Genomic DNA, 22,653 nt, shown 5'->3' on the forward strand with positions numbered 1-22,653 from the left:
GAGAGAGAGAGAGAGAGAGAGAGAGAGAGAGAGAGAGAGAGAGAGAGAGAGAGAGAGAGAGAGAGAGAGAGAGAGAGAGAGAGAGAGAGAGCTAGAAGAATCGAACGGAGAAAGAGATTAATAACCGCGATATGAACCAAGGATCCCTTAGAAGAGGATGAGCAGCGCGTGGTAAAATCTGTATTACCAAAACGTAGGCCTGGTGGTTAGGAAAAAGGCGGGACGTCTCGCTTAGAATCTCCCAAGGACGGTACATCTAAGCGAGGGCATTTGACCTTGACGGCAATGAAAACTGATCTGCCGCGCGTGGACTGTATTTTTTATCTCCGCCGCTTATCCCGCGATACAGGATCCTCTTATAAACGCGAGTTCCATTCTAAATGGGCTTCTAATATAAATGGGTCTGACTTTTTCACCTACGCGTACAGGGCATTACCTCACGATAAGCCACTCTCGTTTATACAGAAAGAGGAATAACTTGGTCAAACAAAGATGATTGATTCGCTGTTGCTACAGCCAACTTAGACACGCGTGACGACATCTAATATTCGATTCTGTTACTCTTACGAAAGTCTCGTTTATCTGGATATTTCAAGACCCAAGGGCGTAATTAAGGGGAGGGAGTTTGGAGGTTCAACCTTCCCCCGAAATTAACCGAACGGGTGAAAAACTTAACATCATTTTTAAGTGTCATGGAACGTACAAAACGGTAATGTTGAACCTCAATCGATATAAAATCCTGGATACGCCCTAGTTAAAACTCATTAAAGCGTAAGGATTAAGACTGTGGTTTTTGGTGTTTAAATAACTGAAGAATTAATGTCCTGAATTGTATTTAATTTTGATATACCATGGCATGACAAAAAAGACACTGAAAGCTAGGAGCAACAAACACAGCACCCCACACAAGGATAACGCAACCCGTCAAAAGTCGTGCATTTTCTCGCGTACATTTTTCATTGGTTAGACGCTTTAGCGCCTGTGGCCGTCGGAAGGGGAAAATTCGGAAATTATATTCCCCCCGCCCGTAAAACATTCAGTGTAAAGGTTCGTCCAATGAAATTTGTACACAACACCGCGTTAGCGTGTTTAAAGGCTAGCCGCGTTCTCCTTGTGTTTGTTGCTCCTAGCTGAAAGTAATTGTTTTAACAAGACCTGGAAATTAAGACCAGAAATCTCCACCTATTGAATCAGAAACACCCGCTAAATTGGATATTGATTTGAGAAGAAAAGAAAAATGACCAATTGAATAAGAGAGATATTGTAATTTTTATTCCTAATGGAAATACGATTTTCATTCTTATTGGAAAAGTGGGAGAGTCTAATTAGGTTTTTGCAAAAAGAGGGGCTTCGATCGATTCAAAGTGCCCTATTTGAAACTGTTACCCTACCACGAGTAACGTAATAGACATAAGTATAACACTAAATAATTTCGAAAATAACTAATTTGAGGACAAGAAGAGTGCGTTTATGAGAGTCAAATTTATTTGCCGAATCAATCAATAATTCATCATTATTTTCTTAAATTAAGAGTTATTTTTACTTTCGAAAACGTGTCAATTTTCTGTTGCCCTTGCACGGTTGCCACGGTACGTGGAAAACCTAGAATTCCTGGAAAAGTTAGGAAATTTGAATATGAGTATGAAAATCAGGGAAATGTAAGGGAATGTAATTTCGGTTGCAAATAGGAAACTTTTACTAAAATATAGGTTAAAAATTACAAAATGTTGGCACAAAATAAGTCAGGGAAAATCTCCGGAGATGGTCCGGGAAAACCTGGAAAAGTCAGGGAATTTGATTGTGAAAAAATGTGGCAACCGTGCCTTGGCTGCTCCGCGGAAAAGTCTGGAACGCTATATTTTTCGGGCATCGTTACCTGGCAGTTCCAAAGACTTATAACAACCCGTTAATGTAGGGAAAAAATGCAACATTGGGACCCCGTTAGAAGTCTTTGCCTAGAGCCCGCAAAACGGTTAACGCCCTCCAATTTCGAGGGGGGTACATTGTACCCCCGTACCCCCCGTTCCTACGCCACTGTGTTAGTCCTTAGCCACGTTGTGATTACTACGATGACTACAATTATAAATAAAAAAGCCTAAGGATAATAGAACGTGTAACACTTAAGTTTATATGTTACTTATGATCCTACTAAGGTTTATATAATATTGCGCAATTTGAGCGCCTCTACATCGTAACGAAGCCAATAGTTCTTTTTATAAACTAACTTGGCCTTCTTATTTAAATGTTGCTCTTACGTCACAGTCTCTTACTTTCACAAGCCTACTAGCACGCGCTACAGTCGTTAGGAATAAAGGTTTTTTTAGCGCGCGTGCAAATCGCTCGTGCGCAAAATATACTAATAAAGCTGTATCTTGTGACGTAAGAGCAACATTTTAACAAGTTGGGCAAGACCACTTTTTATTTTATAAAATCAACTATTACGTACAAGAGACCATTAAAGGCTGTGTCGTAATCTTATTTTTGACGTAAGCCCTGAAGTATAAGCGAGGCCTTGAGATCCATAGTATAGATTTGACATCATCGGCCACCCCCGCCAAAACTTTCTCTGTCGCGTCAGTCCTTCGCGGGGCGGTTTGGAAGGTGGCGGACTGGGGTGGGTGGTTCTCTAGTATCGAAATACCCTTGTCACGCTCTATAGATGCCGTTTTTCCGGCGTGTCGGGCGCTGGCGGAAGAGAAGTTGGCGAGGCTTAAAAACCGGACCATCAAGATTGGCCTGGGAGCGCTACATTTTTTCGTCGGTTTTAAATTGACAGTAATAAAGAAAAGAGAAGTTTAAAGACAAAAAGAACGAGAATTTCGTGCACGCTGTAGGAATAAACGCTCTCCCGAGAAAAAAAAATAAACTTATTTTTTCCAACTGCGGGAGGAAATTGTATCGTTATTATTATTTAACCCGGGTGGTTGTCACTTATTTTACACGCTGAAAAAAGACTGGGCGACACTTCATTTTCAGATTTCCATTTAGTTTAATCCTCCCCCCTATTTACCCCCCCCCCCGACTCGAATTTGACAACCGTGAAAGTAGAAAATAAATGTACGCGGGGTTTAGTTTCCCTGACACCCTTTTAAAGATTTTAACGAGATTATCGCTTAGGGGGGAGTGTGACTATTGTCCTCCAAAGTTGAAAATTAAAAGGAATAGTTTTAACGTGTCGGGAAGAATAATTTATACTCTTCGCCTAAAGTGTTATTTCCAGAATTTTAAATTTAAACAAAAAACTGTAAGCTTTTAACGAGAATTATACGGCTTGCTATTTTGAAAAGCGCGTACCGGGAAAGAAAAGATGATAAAAGCACGAGCTTAGAGCGAGATGGAACTATACGCTTCACCTTGAACAGCGGTGCGCGGCGAGAAAAGACGCAAACAGAAACCTTCGTAAAGCCAGAAACTCCCAAACGAGTTATCCCACCCAACTTCAACCATTTCAAAAAGAATTCTTGAAAGAAAAATACGTGGTCAAACTTTTGGCCTCCAGAAAAATCCAGGGCGCAAATAAGCAAATGGAAGAATCTTTGAGAGACGCGGTACCTTTGTACCTATGGCTGCGAGCTTTTTGGACAAAGTTTGTACGGAAAGAACGGCCTAACACTTCATCATCCGTCGCATTGCGCGATGAGAATGTATCTCTACTAACGGAATTTCAAAGAGTTTCGAATCTTACACAGACTTCCTTGACAGAAGCCAATTTAAGCCGGGCCACTTATAAGGAGAGTACCCGAGGTGTTTATTGCCGATTTTGTTCAAAGTCGGGCGAAATGTAGACCTATATGAGATATTAAATTTCCCAAAAAGAGACGTTGCACTACCCATTCGATTTGTCATGGCAACCGAAAATGTTTTTGACCACTTATAACAAAAAAATCTACATTTAATAAAAACATGGTATTTTATCGGTTTTAAAAAATGTTGAAATAACGAAATGGGTAATTTGGACCACAATTAGGTAAATTTCATAAAAGTTTGGTAAATTGGAACATTTTTTGGGTAAAATAAGGAAAAAAATCTTATTTTTGTTTTAAGTGGTCAAAAACATTTTCGGTTGCCATGGCAAATCGAGTGGGTAGTGCAACGTCTCCTTTTGGGAAATTTCATATCTCATATAGGTCTACATTACGCCCGACTTTGAACAAAATCGGCAATAAACAACTCGGGTACTCTCCTTGTTAGAAATAGAAATGGATGTTGAGCCCGGTGCCTGCAGTGACGAAGATGATGAGCCCGGTGACCTTTCACTTTAGACGAGGTTAAGCCGGCAGCGCACATAAAGCTCACCATGGCAACGAAAAATGTTTTTGACAACATAAAATGGAATTTTTCCTATTTAAGCCATATCGGTTCATTTTCACTCATTTGGTTCAAATTGATCAATTTGATTTTTTTCGTCAATTTTTAACATTTTTTTTATATAATTTTGGTATTTTAAACTTTTTTAAATTTTGTAAAATTTTTCACAGGGGGGACGGGACCCTTGGAATCGGTCCAAATCCCATGTTATTTTCAATGGGAAAATTTCTATTTTATGTTGTCAAAAACATTTTTCGTTGCCATGACAAAACCGCTGCCCATTGCATAAATTCCCTTTAGGATTTTTCAAGTTACATGAAGGTCTACTTACCACCAGAGTTTGAACGAAATCGGAGATAACCACCTCGGGTAGTCTCCTTGTTAGCGAAAAAAAAAACAATCTTCGCGCTGAAAATTCGCGATTTTTTTCAAATTCGCCGCTAAAATCGCGTCTCCGCGGTATCTAGCGAATGTTCTATTTTTTGACGTCCACACCTTGGCGATAAAAAGCTTCAGCCAATCAGAAAACGCGTTCCCTCGATCTCTTCCGCTCCCGTCCGTCACTTATTAAGCCTAGGTCTTTAGAAAAGCAGAGCTTGACCAAGATACTGAATTAAGGTAATTTAAAATATTGCAGCCTACTTCCAGGGGCTAGTAGGCCACCCTTTGAAGCTCCCTGGTGCTCTTTTCACTCATCGTAGGAAAATGGGAAAAAACTGGCATACTTATCAATTCACCTCCTGCAACTCCTTAAAATTTTTGCATAACCTTTTGAAACACCCTGTATATTAGGGTGCGAGCTCCTAATTCGGGACACTTTTTACAATAAGGCATTTTTCTTTTAAACACGTGATGTTTTTGGTAAATTAATACTTTGAGGATCGACGATAAATGCTTCTTGGTGTAATAATGTTTATATTTCGTAAGAAAAACATTTCAATTTAAAATGAGAGCCCAAATAACAACGTATGTAGGGGGACAAAGGATCCTAATTCGGGACACAGCGGATGGAATTCAGATATTCCTTATGGAATTTTATACGGAAATTTCATGGACATCAATCATGAAATTTTGACGTTGTCATGCATATGTGAAACATAGGTAAAAACGGTCTTTCAAAGTGAAAATTGGTTCAAATGAACAAAACTGGCCAGTTTGAACCGGGAGTGGTCAAGATGGTCAAAAATGGTCAATTAGGGGTAGGAGTGGTCAAAAATGGTAAATTTTGGGTAGGAGTGGTCAAGAAGGTTCACAATGGTCAGTTTGGGTTGTGAGTGGCTAAGATGGTCAAAAATGGTCAGTTTGCGATGGTAGTGATCAACATGGTCAAAAATGGTCAGTTTGGGTTGAGAGTAGTCAAGATGGTAAAAAAAGATTATTACCCTATATTAATTTAAATAAATAATAAAATGACTGCATAAACTTTATTTTGAATAAAACAACTAAAATATTATTATAATTTTAAGAAATATAGTGAAAATTAGATATTATCTTTCCTTTTGTATGGGACAACGTACTTTTTTTTAAGGCTAGTGGTAGGCCTAGGCCTATTCAGTTTTGGCATGATCTCATTCACCGTTTCGTCATTTTGACGTTTTTTCCCTTAACCATTTGGTTCTTTCCCTTCAACTATTTTCGATGTTGCTTCAGATTTTTTTCCCTCATCTGGTTTCTTATTTTTCTTCTTCTATCCGCTTTTTCTCTCCTAGCCTCTTTCTCTCTCCTAATTTACCTCTTTTATTTAGTTTACTTCGGTCTTCTACTTTATTTCTCTTTTCTAGTTTACTTCGGTCTTCTACTTCTAGTTTACTTCGGTCTTCTACTTCTAGTTTACTTCGGTCTTCTACTTCTACTTTACTTCGGTCTTCTACTTCTACTTTACTTCGGTCTTCTACTTCTACTTTACTTCGGTCTTCTACTTCTACTTTACTTCGGTCTTCTACTTCTAGTTTACTTCGGTCTTCTACTTCTACTTTACTTCGGTCTTCTACTTCTACTTTACTTCGGTCTTCTACTTCTAGTTTACTTCGGTCTTCTACTTCTACTTTACTTCGGTCTTCTACTTCTACTTTACTTCGGTCTTCTACTTCTACTTTACTTCGGTCTTCTACTTCTACTTTACTTCGGTCTTCTACTTCTACTTTACTTCGGTCTTCTACTTCTACTTTACTTCGGTCTTCTACTTCACTTCGGTCTTCTACTTCTACTTTACTTCGGTCTTCTACTTCTACTTTACTTCGGTCTTCTACTTCTACTTTACTTCGGTCTTCTACTTCTACTTTACTTCGGTCTTCTACTTCTACTTTACTTCGGTCTTCTACTTCTACTTTACTTCGGTCTTCTACTTCTACTTTACTTCGGTCTTCTACTTCACTTCGGTCTTCTACTTCTACTTTACTTCGGTCTTCTACTTCTACTTTACTTCGGTCTTCTACTTCTACTTTACTTCGGTCTTCTACTTCTACTTTACTTCGGTCTTCTACTTCTACTTTACTTCGGTCCAGCACCGGCCTTAGGGCGGTGCGAACGGTGCGACCGCACCGGGCGCCGTCATAGGTGGGGCGCCGAAACGGGATCGGGACGACGGGACCAATAACTTTTGCCCACAAGACGGCGCCACAATGAGATCTCGCACCACCAGAAAAACTTGATGGGGCCGCTACTGCTTCGGTCTTCTACTTCTAGTTTACTTCGGTCTGGGCTATTTGGTTTTTCTAGTCTTTTTGTCTGTTCATTTAATATATTTCTATTTTCTTCTAAATTCTTTCTATTTTCTTGTAATTTCTGTCTAGTTTCTTATATATGTTATATAAATATAAATGTTTTAACTGAACTTCAAAATTAATTTCTAACGCACACATTTTTTATTAAAGTAAAATTTGTTTTTTAATTGTAATAATTTTTCAGTGATATAAAATTTTAGGTATTCATCAACCGAAAGGCCACGACGATAGAGGGCGTCCCGAATTGGACTCAGCATACCGTTTTTTTCTACTTCCATTGGATTGATGAAGATTTGTACCAATAATAGGCGCCTTAAATGTTATTTTAATAGTAAATTATCTAATTTTTCTTATCCGCATACCAGTTTATTTGTAAACTGAATAAAATTTTAACTAAAGCTTATTCCCCAAACCATCTGTAGTGCCATGTCATTTATTTTTGTTGATTTTCAATGAAGGAAAGTACGCCTCCTTATTGTTCGTCTTCTAATAAATTCAATTTTCGTGTGAGCCGTTTGAAATTTCGTTTACTTCTCAGTAAAGAGTTTGTCTTTACGTTAAACCTTTTATTTCCCAGGTTTATGTTGAATATGTATTTCTAAAAGCGTTTTACAAAAAGTGTCCCGAATTAGGAGCTCGCACCCTATATAAATATTATTAAATTTAAAAATAAAAATACGTAAATATAACCTATGAACTTTGCTCCTTCCTGTTAGAAAAGGAATTCGGTGAAAAAAAATTTCATTCATTCGGTGATTGGAACACTTCTACAAGCGTTTTGGTCTATTTTTGACCTACCATACTTTGGAGCATAAAGATTTTTACCACGTTTCAGTAATCGTTTAAACACTTAAAATCATAAACACAATATCTTTATAAACTGGTATACATTTTTTAATTGAATCAACAGCAGTTGATCAACGGGGACGGACTGTTTAAGGTACCGTGGCGGCGCCTGTAATTTTGGGTAAAGTATGTCAAATATAAGAGGCGACCCATGTTTTTTTTTTTTCAAAATTTAAATTTCTACATAATTATTTTCTATAGATTTTTCAGTAATTTAAAAGTTAATCCCCCCCCCCCAAAAAAAACGTTTTCGCTTATTTATTAATTTTTTACATTTAAAGGGCTTAGGGTATCCCGTTAAAATGTCAGGGTAGGTAATTGTATAACCCCCTAGCTTCGCTACTCCGCTGTCAAAGAAAATGACGGGGCGATTTAAAAGCAATAATATTTGCTCTCGAAACGGCGCGTATATCGGGAGCCTTGGAACTGCGCAGTCAATTTTAAACGATCATACCGCGAAGCTAAGCCATCTCTCTTCCAGTTTTCTTCGGGCGGAACAATGGGAAGCCAGTAACGCGAGAAGAGGGCGAAGGAAGCCGTCCGGATCGGCAGAGGCTGGATACGCGTCCACTCTATTATCGGGGAAGATCGACGTCCGGAAACGGGCAAAAATCAATGGAACGGAGGAAAGTAAGAGACGGCCTCGGAACCCTTTGTTCATCTCGACCATCTCAGCCTTAATCGGACCATTCGCTAACTTGAAACGAAGGGTGATTCGGAGAATATACTTTACCCCCGTCCCGACTTTTAACCGCGGTACCAGGTAACGGGATAAGATGGCTTTCTTGTTGGACATTTGCAGAACGGGTTTGGAGTTTTGGCACGGCGCGATGCAATCGTATAATGGAGCTTCTATTTCGGTAATAGAAAAGAACCCCCGCTATTTTATCAGCATCTGATCTAAATCCGAGGCTCACTCGAGCGCGCAAAACCATCCACTTATCTTCTCGCACCCGACACCCGTCGCGACAACGACTAAAAAATTCAAAAAGGATTCCCAAAAATTCCAACACTAAAGATATTTTTAGTTTCTGGAAAACGTCGGATCGATTCGACTTAAGCCTGGTTCACACGGGCAGTGTTTTCCTCGTTTTCTATATTTTCTAGTTTTACCGCCTTTTACCGTGGTTCTGGCGCGCAGGAACACGACTGTACACACGGACAAAATTTGCCGGATTTTATCACAGCGAGCGCTGCCGGGGAACGAGGAAACGGATAACCTTTTTTTTGACGGGCGTTGGGCTCGACCAGTCAGCGAGCGTTATGCTGTCACGTGGTAGACGCAAAAATTCTTAAGCCTACTTTTAAAGACTTTCAAAATCGCTCCTTATATCACGTGACATCGAAACGTTCGCTGATTAGTCGCACTCAAAGAGCTTCAAAAACCGGGAAAATAAAGTAGAGATATTTCAACATTTTTTTCTCCGTTTTCTCGTTTACCGGCAGCGCTGACGGCCGAAAAATCCGTTAAATTTTGTCCGTTAGTACAGTCGTTTTCCCGTGCGCCAGAACAACGGGAAAAGGTGGTAAAACGAGAAAATAGAGAAAATCAGGAAAACACTGCCCGTGTGAACCAGCCTTAAGCCTTATATCGAGGGAAAATGTATATTTATTTATTTATTTATTTATTTATTTAAATATACAAAGACTACAAAGCCACAGTAGGCTTATATGTAATCCGACAGAGGGTAATACAGAAGGGAACTAGAAATATTTTAACAATAAAAAATAAAAATAAAATAATAATAATTAAATTCAAATTAAAATTAAAATTAAAAACGCTTGACCTGGTACTAAATGACTTTAGGGATTTCATAGAGAGTCGTCAGTAGAGAGCCACAGTGTAACTGCCTTTCGAAAGGCAAATTTGGACGACGATTGTAATAATGGCGATAGCAACAACGCATCCGTTTCGGACTTGTCTTTCCGTTGACGCAACCCACCGAGGCATCCACTAACTGCTAGCGGACGCGTTTCGGAAGTCAGTTACTAGGAAAGCTAGAGATTAGGGTGCCGCTCTACGTAAATTAAACCAAAACGAGACGTTCTTCAAACCTCGTCACGATATAAGTAGAGAAAGTATATTCGGGCTTTCGATAATGTTTGCGTTTCTTTCCCCGAGTTTTATCCAATTTGAAAAGCAAAGAAGCCACTCGGTACTGGTGGCGACGCCAAAAAACGCGTGACTCGTGGCCCGTAGATTGCCATCTCGAGGCCAAAGGGCACATTTCCCGCCGCGTATATAAAAAGGACGATATTTCTCTTTGTTTTAGCGAACTTCGAGTAAAAGTATTTTTTATCGACATATACCTCCCTCTTTTAAAGGATAGTTTACTAGGCACCGTAAAGCGATTTTCATCGCTTCCAAAATATAAAGTCCGCGTCTAAACTCAATCGAGCGAAAGAATATCCAAAGAACTCTGTTTACAAAATACGCTTATTCGGCAGAAAACGCTATATTTCAATCCTTGTAGCTGATTATTACATTTTTCAGATAAAATAGCGTAGGTAGATTTTCGGAGGGATTTTTTTTCAGGTTTATTCGATTACCGCTAGAAAATGCGAGGAATTTATTGTCTACAGCGCTATTTTATCCATTGGAGAAGCGAATAAAAGTAGCAACAACAATAGGCGCTTCGATAAAACCTCTTCAAGGAAATCGCCAAGAAGTAAGATACCCGACAGTCAAGACCTGAAAGTTACTGTTTATTTGGTGCTTGTTGAAATAATGGAAACTTTTCACCCGCAAACAGAACGTCGTGTTTTTGCTAAGCTTTAATATGTCAAAAAAAGCTACCTGGTTAAAAGGAAACACTTGAAGTTTCCATTATTTCAACAAACACCAAATAAACAGTAACTTGCAGGTTCTGGCTGTCGGATATATTACTTCTTGGTGATTTTACTGAAGCGCTTATCATTGGAGGACATAGCGATCCCACTTTGACCTTAAACCGGCAATTCACTCGTCCACCTACGCCATCTGTACCTTAAGGGTGTCTAGTCATTTGACCCCGGAATAAAATCTTCCAAAACTATCTCGGCGTTTTTTTAAAGGCGCTCGGAGAATCTCGGTACTCGTAAAAGATTATCGTAGCGGATAACGCGACCAGAAGACATTTATGGAAAACCTTCGAGACCTTTCCCTACAAGATTACCGTTTGCTTTACACATCAGTGACGGAAACTCGCAAGGCGTAAGCCTTACTTAAAAGGAAAAAACCGTCATTCGCAACTTTATATACGTAACGCGACCGACCAGGAGCTGCAAGGTTCGCTCCCCGAGACGCAATTTTGCGGCAAAACATCCGGCTTTAAAAATGTTAGAACGACGGTATACTCGAAGTGGCCTTTTTATTTTGCCACTTTTGGCATTTCCGAATGCGCAGGCTGAGATATTTTGCACTGCGGGAGGAGCTAGGCTAATTTCTCGAACGGCAGAGGGAGCGATAAGCCGAAGCTCTCCAATCCCTCATTCTTCGAGCGCGGAGAGATATTGATAGTTTTTTTTAGTTGTCAGATTGTTTGCTTAGCCATCTAATATTTATTAGGCGCACCCGGCGCCGTTTTCGCGGACGTCATTAAAAAAGCGAGATTAAAGTGACAAAATCCATTAGAGCGAAATGGTACTTCCGGTTGAGAGAATGGATCTCAAACACGACCACGCGCCGAAGACTATTACAAAATATTTGTGAAAGAAAGTGTTCGCTGAATCTTATATAAGAAAAAAAGGGAGATGTTTTGGCAACTTGCGTGGAAAACAAACCGGTCCTACCTTAGCAGAAATTCAATCTTCGCGGAGGAAGTCGCGATACCCAGAAACTCGAATATCGGGCGAGAGTTCAGAGAGCGTAAACGCGCTGTTTAAAAGAAAGTTCGTCTCGAGAAAAGGCGATTATCCGGCTTCGCGTTTCGGGTTTACGAGAGACTTACGTACGTCGGAGAAGAGTGCAAGATGAAACCGAAGTTCGAGGACGGAGACCTTTCCCCAGAAAGCGCCGTTGTGTCTTGTTGATACGAGACACCTGCTACGGAAGGGAGGGAGAGGGGGGATTTCTGTTACGACAAGCGCGACAACAACAATTCCCAACGCGCTTGTCCAATAATCTCTATATTTTCATTGCTCCCACCCTCATCCGAAATATACGCCAACGCGGAATTTAGGCCGATAATAAATCACCAGTTAAGATTTAAATAAGATAATTATAGTCTAATAATATCTACTCGGATACAGTCAGTATATAACCATTAAATTCAAAGATTATAAAAAAAAACATTAGTTGGGAGGGAAATAAAAAGATTCGAGAAAAGAACCATTCCTCGTACAGTAATCAATCATAAAAATGTTTCGGGAAATTGCGACAAGCCAGACTACTTTAGTGAGGGTGCTATTATTAACATTGAATGGGCGCTACAACCGAAAATAAAAAGGTTCCAAGAACCCCCGCTGTTAGAAACATTAAGAAACAGAAAGGTCGCTTTAGCTAATGCATTATTATCGCCAAGGTGTTGAGAAAAAGTCTATCCCAAACCGGAAGTTGGATGACGAGAATGGATTCCGGAAAACAATTTCCGTCCGTACTTCTTAAAGACTTTCGTTCCGAGGGGAAACAAGATAGGCGAGCCATAAGGAACAATTTGGGCTTATCTGTCGTTAGACCTAAAATCTAAAGATAAGAGTGTCGTTTCTATGGTATCTTCCTTTTCGACCGAAATCCCATTCAACCGAAAAATTTAATTATTCCAGCCCAATTTGCTGGAAAATTGAAAGGTCCCATTCAATCGAAAAATAGCCTTCCCATTCGACCGAATATTTTTAGGTCTGGTTAGGTTGGGTCGAATAGGATCAAAAATATATTTAATTAAAAATCGCACATTTGGGCTTTTTCCGGTCGAATGGGACACCAAAATAACGCATTCGGTCGAATGGGACCAAAGCTTTTCTAACACTCTTACAAAAAAAATAATAAGAGCGGCAAAAACGTTGCTATCATAACAATCTTGATACGCCAATAAAGCAACGGAATTAAGCTCTTCTCCGTCATATCGCGCTCGTGAGGGATGAGGAAAGATAAAGAAAATGGTCAGTTAATTAGGGCAATTAACGGGGAAGGGAAAGTGTGATTAAGCTTTCGGCGTCAACCCCGTAATTGACGTGAGCGCCAAATGAACGGTCAAACTGCAGAAAGGGTACTGTGAGCGGGTGTTAATCATGAAAGAGCAAATAAAGTCTTTCTTGGCGCTTTGCACCGTAAGAATCTGGCCCGGGACTAAATGAAGATGGGGAACGATTGGGATAATTAATGTTCTATTCAAGCCTCCGAGAATGGCCTTCTCGCGAATTAATTGCGCCTAATTGCGGATTGCGAAAACGTAGGTCCACATTTTCCAAATTCTTAACCAACTTTTATCCAGGATCGCTTTTGTAATTCACAAAGAAAGAGAACGAATTCTCTCGAAATTTCATTCGGACATTTATTTCCGTATAAAGGTTTGAAATTGGCTTTAATATTTCTATAATAATTAATTATAATTAAATAACATTTGACGGTAAGTTGATGTATACATTTGCATAAAATAAAACAGAAAACCTACCTGTGTATATTTCCAATAAGAAACATCACGTTATGCTTGAATACTTAATAAACGACAAAGCTACGTTTAACTAATAGATGAACCACCAAGCTACGCTTAAGTAATTGATGAACGATCAAGCTACGCTTAAGTAATTGATGAACGATCAAGCTACGCTTAACTAATTGATGAACGACAAAGTTACGCTTATCTAATTGATGAACGACCAAGCTAATATTAAGTACTTGTTGAAAGAACAAGCTACGATTACGTACTTGATGAATGAACAAGCTACGATTACGTACTTGATGAATGAACAAGCTACGATTACGTACTTGATGAATGAACAAGCTACGATTACGTACTTGATGAATGAACAAGCTACGATTACGTACTTGATGAATGAACAAGCTACGATTACGTACTTGATGAAAGAACAAGCTACGATTAAGTACTTGATGAATGAACAAGCTACGATTACGTACTTGATGAATGAACAAGCTACGATTACGTACTTGATGAATGAACAAGCTACGATTAAGTACTTGATGAATGAACAAGCTACGATTACGTACTTGACGAATGAACAAGCTACTATTAAGTACTTGATGAAAGAACAAGCTACGATTACGTACTTGATGAATGAACCAGCTACGAATACGTACTTGATGAATGAACCAGCTACGATTACGTACTTGATGAAAGAACAAGCTACGCTTACGTAATTGAAGAATGAACCAGCTACGATTACGTACTTGATGAAAGAACAAGCTACGATTACGTACTTGATGAATGAACCAGCTACGATTACGTACTTGATGAATGAACCAGCTACGATTACGTACTTGATGAATGAACCAGCTACGATTACGTACTTGTAGAATGAACAAGCTACGATTACGTACTTGATGAATGAACAAGCTACGCTTAACTAATTGATGAATGAACAAGCTACGCTTAACTAATTGATGAATGAACAAGCTACGATTACGTACTTGATGAAAGAACAAGCTACGATTACGTACTTGATGAATGAACAAGCTACGATTACGTACTTGATGAATGAACAAGCTACGATTACGTACTTGATGAATGAACAAGCTACGATTACGTACTTGATGAATGAACAAGCTACGATTATGTACTTGATGAATGAACAAGCTACGATTACGTACTTGATGAATGAACAAGCTACGATTACGTACTTGATGAATGAACAAGCTACGATTACGTACTTGATGAAAGAACAAGCTACGATTAAGTACTTGATGAAAGAACAAGCTACGATTACGTACTTGACGAATGAACAAGCTACGATTAAGTACTTGATGAAAGAACAAGCTACGATTACGTACTTGATGAAAGAATAAGCTACGATTACGTACTTGATGAAAGAATAAGCTACGATTACGTACTTGATGAAAGAATAAGCTACGATTACGTACTTGATGAAAGAATAAGCTACGATTACGTACTTGATGAAAGAATAAGCTACGATTACGTACTTGATGAAAGAATAAGCTACGATTACGTACTTGATGAAAGAACAAGCTACGATTACGTACTTGATGAAAGAATAAGCTACGATTACGTACTTGATGAAAGAATAAGCTACGATTACGTACTTGATGAAAGAATAAGCTACGATTACGTACTTGATGAAAGAATAAGCTACGATTACGTACTTGATGAAAGAATAAGCTACGATTACGTACTTGATGAAAGAATAAGCTACGATTACGTACTTGATGAAAGAATAAGCTACGATTACGTACTTGATGAAAGAATAAGCTACGATTACGTACTTGATGAAAGAATAAGCTACGATTACGTACTTGATGAAAGAATAAGCTACGATTACGTACTTGATGAAAGAATAAGCTACGATTACGTACTTGATGAAAGAATAAGCTACGATTACGTACTTGATGAAAGAATAAGCTACGATTACGTACTTGATGAAAGAATAAGCTACGATTACGTACTTGATGAAAGAACAAGCTACGATTACGTACTTGATGAAAGAACAAGCTACGATTACGTACTTGATGAACGAACAAGCTACGATTACGTACTTGAAGAATGAACAAGCTACGATTACGTACTTGAAGAATGAACAAGCTACGATTACGTACTTGAAGAATGAACAAGCTACGATTACGTACTTGATGAATGAACACTTGCTATGATTAAGTACTTGATGAAAGAATAATTGAGCATTTCCGAAAGTTCAATTTTCCGATCGCCCATTTTGGCGCTCCCTAAGTTGCGGAAGATAAAAACAAAAATAAATTTGTGTATTTGCTTAAAAACAAATGAAGTTTTGAAGTAGAGGTTGACTATGACGAAACCCGAAAACAACTTGACCTTTCCATCTTTCCCTTAGAGACAAACATCTACCATTTTCAAAGAAGAACCATTTTAAAAGAACGAATTGGGGTATTTAACTTACCTCCGCTTTCAAAATAATCTTCCGAAGGTAAATTCGCCTCCATCATATTTTAATTGGAATTATTAGGGCTAGCGTGCGTGTCCGCGAAAGCTAGAGTTTTGCCTTTTCCTCAAAAACGAAAGGCGCTTAATTATATATAGGAGATTGAAATGAAATTCTCAAATCAACTTCAAAGGGAGACCGTTTTCGTCTTTCAAGTATGCACCCCTCTTCCAGGAAAACTTACAGAAAGTTTATAATTTTAATCGCGAGACCATTGGGAATGGTTTAGGCTTAATTAAGGCAATTTCGGAATTCCGCGCGTATCAGCACTGAGGCTTCTTCAAGACGGAAAGACGCTAATTATAAGCTAGTCTCAAAGCTACTTAAATCATCTTTAAAAACCTATATAGGAGCGTCGGGGCCCGTTAACCAACTTTTCCGTTAATAGAATTATAATAGACAGATTAAGTTTACGCTAGAAAACCCGCGAAGATTTTAGCTACACCACTGCTCCAGTGCAACTTCAAAAAAGGTTTTAAAATGGAAAATAGACGCTAAAAGAAATTATTCACTCCAAAATAAAAACCGTCAAAAGGAAGGGTTTTTAAATTAAAAACGCGTGAATCTCGATGATATCGCCCATTTTTTCGTCGCACGTGTAATTATTTATTCTGATAATAAAATAGAATCACGTGGGCTTAGCAATATTTATCCGCATTTGTCTTAGCCAATAAGATTATCCCTTCCGAGCAAGCACGCGCCAATTTACACAATATAACCGTTGAATTTTTTCAAATCAATTTCTTTTAAGATCTATTCGACTTCGGACTTCAAACCAGAAATTTTTTTTAAAACAATTTAAGATTTAACACTATTTTTTTTCAGATTAAAACCATTTTTTTCAATCATATTACATTTCTTCATTTAAAAAAATATCTTTTTATATCGTACGTTAAAAAAAATACGTATTGATACATTTATCGTTTATTTTTGGATAATCATTAAGTGGCGAATTTATTTCTAATAAAAGGTGTAGTTAAAATTTATGATCGGTCATTTGGTCGCGAGGAAAACAGCCCGATTGGTCATAATGGAAAACAAAGTAATTAGTTGCGTAATATTTACATCAATATTAGCGGTGACAGTGTGGTGCGCCGAATCCGGGCTCAAGAAGAACGTAGCATTCACGCTAACGTCGGGTTTCATCAACCCTCCTTACGTCGGATACAGGACTGTTGTCACGAACATGGGCGCCGACATCATTCAAGACTTGGGAACGTTCAGAACTTCCGTTTCGGGAATCTACTACTTCACCTTCACTGCCCTCTCGGACAAGAACAAAAGCCTTAAAGTATTTCCCTTAAGATTAATTTTCTCTTTAACGCTTGGTTTCCACTAGCCCGTCATTCAACTTTGGGACGTACAATAGTTCTTTTTATAAAATAACCTTGGCCATCTTGTTGAAATGTTGCCTCCCCGCTTCAGCTCTGGATCCGTTTTCTCTCCCACTAAAGAGTTTATGAACTCATTCTTAGGCATTGGCTGAACTATTCCAGGGCAACATTTCAACAAGTTGGGCAAGCGTAAAGACATTTTATAAAATCAACTATTGTTTTCACGCGCGTAAAGCTGATTTCACACTCGACGGAATATTAGCAGCGTAAAGTTGAACGTTAGCGGTATATCGAATGGGAATCAATTTTCAGCTCGGCGTTTATTATCATCGTCTTTCCGGCATATTATCCGTCGAGTGTGAAACCAGCTTAAAGAGAAATACGTTATGACGGGCGCTATGGAAATAAAACGCCACGACGATAAATGTATGTCTGAAAGTTGAGTGACGCACCGTTAGTGGAAACGGAGACTTAGTCCTTGCACTATTTAAAATCTCGGTAAGGCCTAATACTATGCCCTATTGAAAACGAGCCTTTAAGCCCAACGTAAATTATTAAAGTTAACGGTCACAGTCTTGGCGTTGTTACCCCGGTGAAATCCAGTCTAAATACCCGTTCAGCTCAAGCATATTACAAACATCTTTTTACTGACAGAATTTTCGTTTATCCAGGTATCTCTGAGGAAAAACCGGCGACCAATAGTTACCGGATTCGCCGACGACGTGGGTTTCAAGTCCTTCACCTTGACCAGCATCATTGACCTGAAGCCCGGGGACGTGGTGTACGCTTTCGTCGAGGACGGGACTATCTACGAGTCTTCGGTGGCTTACAGATCTTTCACGAGTTTCAGCGGCTACAAACTATTCGACACGCCATCCGAATCGACGGGGTTCTTCAGTAGCCTACTTGGCAGGGCCTTGGACGACGTGACAAATGGAGGAATGGTAAATAACGAGACCTTGGAGGCGACTGCGCTTGGCGACACTAATTTCACTCAACGCTTCAACCGTGTCCAAGACGACGAAGATCGCATCTTCGAGAGACTGAACGAAATTGACACTCGATAGCTTTTGGGACATTTCAATTTTACAAATCGATCTATATTTAACTTCGTGTTATATTTTAACGTTATTTCTATATTTGCGTATGTTTAGAAATAAAGGGTTTTTTGCCCGCGAGTACGTTTTGCGTTCTTTGTTGAGCTTGAATTTCGCGGTAGAAAGTTTCCCTTTCGAGTACCTCTTGACCCTATTATTTAAAACCTCTACCTAATTGAATCGCGAATAGGTAAAAATCTCTACACCTGTCAAGTGGATAATTCGATTTCGCGTACTTCAGCGATATAAAAAAGCCTTCTCTAAAAATGACGTTTTTCAAGTTTTATTTTACGGAAGAATAATATGAGGATAAATAACGCAACTGCACCATGACACGAAAGAATTAAAAATGAACAAGATAAATCTTAATTGACAGTTTGTGAATGAAACAAACGGCAATTAATTAAAATAGACGCAAGTTAAAGGAAAGCTTTATGAGAAAAAAATCCAAGTACTCGATTGGTTGCGTCATACCATTATTTGAATAGATGGTTTCGCGAGTACCTTATTTGGTATTGTAATTTTTTTTCCAAATGTATACTTAAGATGTTTAAACTAGGAGGAAAAAAAGGGCCAATGGCAAAATTCTGGGACTGGAAATGTGGGGAAAGAGGTTTCTGCCGTGTCTATATAAACCTCGATTGAAAGAGAAAGTTTTTACTAGCTGTGTCTAGCTAAGAAATAAGATGCAAAAAACTATGGACCGTCAAGGATGGATTTTGGGGTTACTTCTAGCGGTTTATTTAACGTTGTGTTTCGTAAATAGCAGTTCCGCCTGCGTCGCATTTACGGCGATTAACGGATATCGGAATGGGCCTTACGTGGCTTTTAAAAATCAGGTAAGTGGAATGGCTTCTCTAGAAAATAAGGCGTCCTAATGAGAACTTTCTCAGGTGACAAATGTGAAAGCCGACTTCAAAGCCCGTTTCGGAACTTTCACGGCCAACAGGCCCGGATTATATTTCTTCACGTTTACGGCCATTTCGGATAATAACCAAGCGTACAGAGTGACCCTTCGCAAAAACAGGACGCCGGTGGTCGCCGCATTTAGTAACCAAGTGGGTTACAGTTCGGCGTCTACGAGTACCGTTTTGTACCTCTTACCCGGTAAGACTCTTTTATAACATTACTTTAAGTATGCGCTTAGATATTAACCGTAATTTATGGTGAAAAAAAAAGGAGATATTGTGTACCTGTACATTGAAGAAGGAAGCATCTACGAGTTCACGAGAGGCCAACTATATTACACCAGTTTCTCCGGATTTTTGATTTCTTGCGACGGATTTGACGAGAACCCGAACGATGGTGGAAGCGGCTCTCACAGAGGCGGGTACAACGGCGGATCTTTCGGTCATTACGAGGGTGAAGTTAACCGTAGACCCGGATACTCCGGAGGTGGAGTTGGCTCCGGAATCGTGTTAAGATCTGGCAATCGGAATGCGACCAGAACCTCAGTTGGTTCAACCATTAAAGTTCCGGAATCCGTCATTGAAAACCTCGGCCAGGTGGATCAAGATGATAAAATATTTGAGCTGTTGAAACAATAAAAAACAACCACTTCTGTTATGTAATATATTTTAATTGAAAATAAATCTCTGTTATTTGCTTTGCTTATCCTTATTTAGAGGACATAGGATCTTCAAATTAAAAAATAAATAGTGCTTGCTAAGTTTTATTTAAAACAACATATTTTCACTGAAAATTCAATTTACAATAGATATTTCCATTGTGAAAGTGAAATAATTAGAGAGGTTAAGACAGCGCCCCATAACGTGTAGAGGGCACTTTTAGAAGTGGAGACTTACCTTTGTGTGCGCAGCCTGCACCTCCTACAAGTTTCCCCTAGAGTTTTCTGTCCATTTTCTAGTGCAGGCAGTTTATAATTTCAATATATCTACACTCGAAATCAATGCTACCTGAGACAACTTTTTTTTTTTTTTTGAGATACACAAACATCGGTGTCGACCCGAGGCCTTAGACACCAGAACACACACAATAACTGATTAATCAGGGTGAGATATGTGTAACGGCCACGCCAACGGGGGGATACGTGGGGACAGGGGTGGGGACACCCGTGGCGGAAGTATCCCGACCACCCGTTGGGGGATTGGTAGTCGTCCTCACACGGCCTTCCACAAACTCTGCCTCCCGGACGCCTGGGATTACAGGAGTGAGCCACTACTCCCGGCTACCTGAGACAACTAAAGCGGTCAGCATTTAACATCAATAAACATCCGAGTAACTTCATCATCTGCTCAATAGATGGCCTTAGTCGTCTTCCGTCTTTTAATTTCGCAATTTTCCAATAACAGCACCCACAGATAAAATATTACCTCGCCGCTTACGGAATTCGCACTCAAGCTCGCGTAGCCACTGAAATTGACAATAATTAAAAACCTAGGAGCAACAAACACAACACCCCACACAAGGAGAACGCAACCCGTCAAAAGTCGTGGATTTTCTTGCGTACATTTTTCATTGGCTACACGCTTTAGCGCCTGCTGCCGTCGGAAGGGGGAAATTCGGAAATTGTCTTCCCCCCGCCGGTAAAACGTTCAGCGTAAAGGCTCGTGACGCTCGTCCAATTAAATTCGTACACAACCCTTCGTTAGCGTGTTTAAAGGCTAGCTGCGTTCTCCTTGTGTTTGTTGCTCCTAGTTAAAAACTAAATGAAATAAATTAAAATAAAATAGCCAGAAATTCCAAAGGTAGACGGTAGACCAGTTTCGTCCTATTTGGCACTCATCAGTATACCGTACGGGAAATTTGGCTTCTGACTATTACTCCGAAAAGAGATAAACTAAGCCTAAACATTAAAAATTTCAAAACGCGTTGCGTAGCAACGGAAAGCCGGATAGGGGAGAGTTGTGTTTAGTGTTTAGCTTTTTTATCCTTTTTCATTATGGACTTTTCTACTTATTCGCTTATTTTATCACTCTATACAACTTTAAGTCATAAAGAAAAGGTACGGAGTCGTGTTGTAAAGCGGCGTGATGACGTCAAAGTCACACAATTTCCTATTAGCTTTCTCTATTTGACGTCATCAAGGACGCTTAACCTAACCAAAGCCTATGTGCCGCTTGTAAGAACCTTGAACCAAAGCAAGAATGGACGGATTTTTAAATGACGTTTTAGCGCGCGACACTACAGTGACATGTCTTGGGCACACAGCCTTCTTTGCGTGCTTTTTTGACCATAACATGTAGAGGTATTTTCACGCGCAAAATGAATTTTAAAAGCCGTCAATAGTTCTTTTTATAAACTAACGTGGCGTTCTTGTTTAAATGTTGCTCTTACGTCACAGCCTCTTACTTTCACAAGCCTACTAGCGCGCGCTACAGTCGCGAGGAATAAAGGTTTTTTTAGCGCGCGTGCAAATCGCTCGTCCGCAAAATATACTAATAAAGCTGTGTCTTGTGACGTAAGAGCAACATTTTAACAAGTTGGTCAAGACCACCACAAAGTCCCCTAGGAGGGGTTATACAATCACCGTGTCTGTCTGTGTGTCTGCCCTGCGAACGCGTTCGCATTTTCCGTGCAAAGGTTAATCGTTGCGTACGCAGTTTCTCGAAATCTCTGCGTTCGCAGTTTCTTGAAGGTTTGGCAAAACCACCGTTTGACGGTGAGCGTTAACGGTTTGGTTTGGATGGTGTTTTTTCGCTCACCGTCGTGATGGTTTGGTGTATTACGTTTTTGTAATGTTTATGCGTAGGTTGTGAATGTTGAATTCGTGTTATGACGGTTGTGAGTGTTGAGTTTGTTGCGTTTGTGTTTTGATGGTTGTGTATGTTTAGTTCGTGTTATGTCGGTTGTGGGTGTAGAGATTGTGGTGTGTCTGTGTTATGATGGTTGTGGATGTTGAGTCTGTTGTGTTTGTACGAGCGTTTTATCTCCAACTTCTTCTTAAAGACTTTGGGACGGACCGAGTGCTGAGTGTAATGCTACCTCTCAACGTCCAATGGCAGGGTTTCCACCAATTGTACACGGTATTCGTCTTAGTACCAATTTGCGATTTATTAGCGCCGGCCGGGAATCGAACCCTGGTCTGCCTTGTGCAAAAGATTTACTCTAACCACTCAGCCACCAACGCTTGTTAAGTTACGGTGTTTTTCTAAAAAACAGCTTTGGCGAATGTCATTTACAAAGCTATAACGTTAGGTACTATAATTTATTCTACATCATTTTAAATATTTATAAATTATATTAATCTTATATTTAATGAAATATTTATAAATTATATTAATCTTATATTTAATGAAATATTTATAAATTATATTAATC

The 22,653-nt window shown here is 39.3% G+C and overlaps 3 protein-coding genes across 3 annotated transcripts; 2 read left to right on the top strand and 1 right to left on the bottom strand.

Moving 5' to 3' along the window:
- Positions 1 to 5,804: 5,804 nt before the first annotated feature.
- On the bottom strand, positions 5,805 to 13,494 carry LOC149941303 (uncharacterized). Its single transcript, XM_090179452.1, has 3 exons — positions 13,469 to 13,494; positions 6,431 to 6,819; positions 5,805 to 6,352 (listed from the first exon to the last, which is right to left on the bottom strand). Exons 1-3 carry the CDS (start codon positions 13,492 to 13,494, stop codon positions 5,982 to 5,984), a joined length of 786 nt encoding a protein of 261 aa, XP_090035578.1. The 3' UTR covers positions 5,805 to 5,981.
- Positions 13,495 to 16,911: 3,417 nt separating this feature from the next.
- LOC149941304 (uncharacterized) lies at positions 16,912 to 18,453 on the top strand. The gene is made up of 2 exons (XM_090178234.1): positions 16,912 to 17,232; positions 17,947 to 18,453. Exons 1-2 carry the CDS (start codon positions 16,927 to 16,929, stop codon positions 18,340 to 18,342), a joined length of 702 nt encoding a protein of 233 aa, XP_090034360.1. The 5' UTR covers positions 16,912 to 16,926; the 3' UTR covers positions 18,343 to 18,453.
- Positions 18,454 to 18,884: 431 nt separating this feature from the next.
- Positions 18,885 to 19,978, top strand: LOC149941305 (cerebellin-2-like). Its single transcript, XM_090178233.1, has 3 exons — positions 18,885 to 19,211; positions 19,266 to 19,479; positions 19,552 to 19,978. Exons 1-3 carry the CDS (start codon positions 19,059 to 19,061, stop codon positions 19,917 to 19,919), a joined length of 735 nt encoding a protein of 244 aa, XP_090034359.1. The 5' UTR covers positions 18,885 to 19,058; the 3' UTR covers positions 19,920 to 19,978.
- The last annotated feature ends 2,675 nt before the right edge of the window (positions 19,979 to 22,653 follow it).

The sequence above is a fragment of the Leiobunum rupestre genome, chromosome 6 (assembly GCF_980474605.1).
Source record: "Leiobunum rupestre chromosome 6, qqLeiRupe1.1.hap1, whole genome shotgun sequence".
Lineage (NCBI taxonomy): Eukaryota > Metazoa > Arthropoda > Arachnida > Opiliones > Sclerosomatidae > Leiobunum > Leiobunum rupestre.

Bases quoted from the DNA above. Each gene is read 5' to 3' on its own strand.
- LOC149941303 (XM_090179452.1), bottom strand. From the start codon at position 13,494: ATGTTTCTTATTGGAAATATACACAG. The intron at 6,820-13,468 runs GTAGGTTTTCTG...CACCGCCCTAAG, and splicing joins CTTATTGGAAATATACACAG to GCCGGTGCTGGACCGAAGTA. The intron at 6,353-6,430 runs GTAAAGTAGAAG...ACCGAAGTAAAG, and splicing joins AGTAGAAGTAGAAGACCGAA to TAGAAGTAGAAGACCGAAGT.
- LOC149941304 (XM_090178234.1), top strand. From the start codon at position 16,927: ATGATCGGTCATTTGGTCGCGAGGAAAACAGCCCGATTGGTCATAATG. The intron at 17,233-17,946 runs GTATTTCCCTTA...TCGTTTATCCAG, and splicing joins ACAAGAACAAAAGCCTTAAA to GTATCTCTGAGGAAAAACCG.
- LOC149941305 (XM_090178233.1), top strand. From the start codon at position 19,059: ATGCAAAAAACTATGGACCGTCAAGGATGGATTTTGGGGTTACTTCTA. The intron at 19,212-19,265 runs GTAAGTGGAATG...GAACTTTCTCAG, and splicing joins ACGTGGCTTTTAAAAATCAG to GTGACAAATGTGAAAGCCGA. The intron at 19,480-19,551 runs GTAAGACTCTTT...TGAAAAAAAAAG, and splicing joins CGTTTTGTACCTCTTACCCG to GAGATATTGTGTACCTGTAC.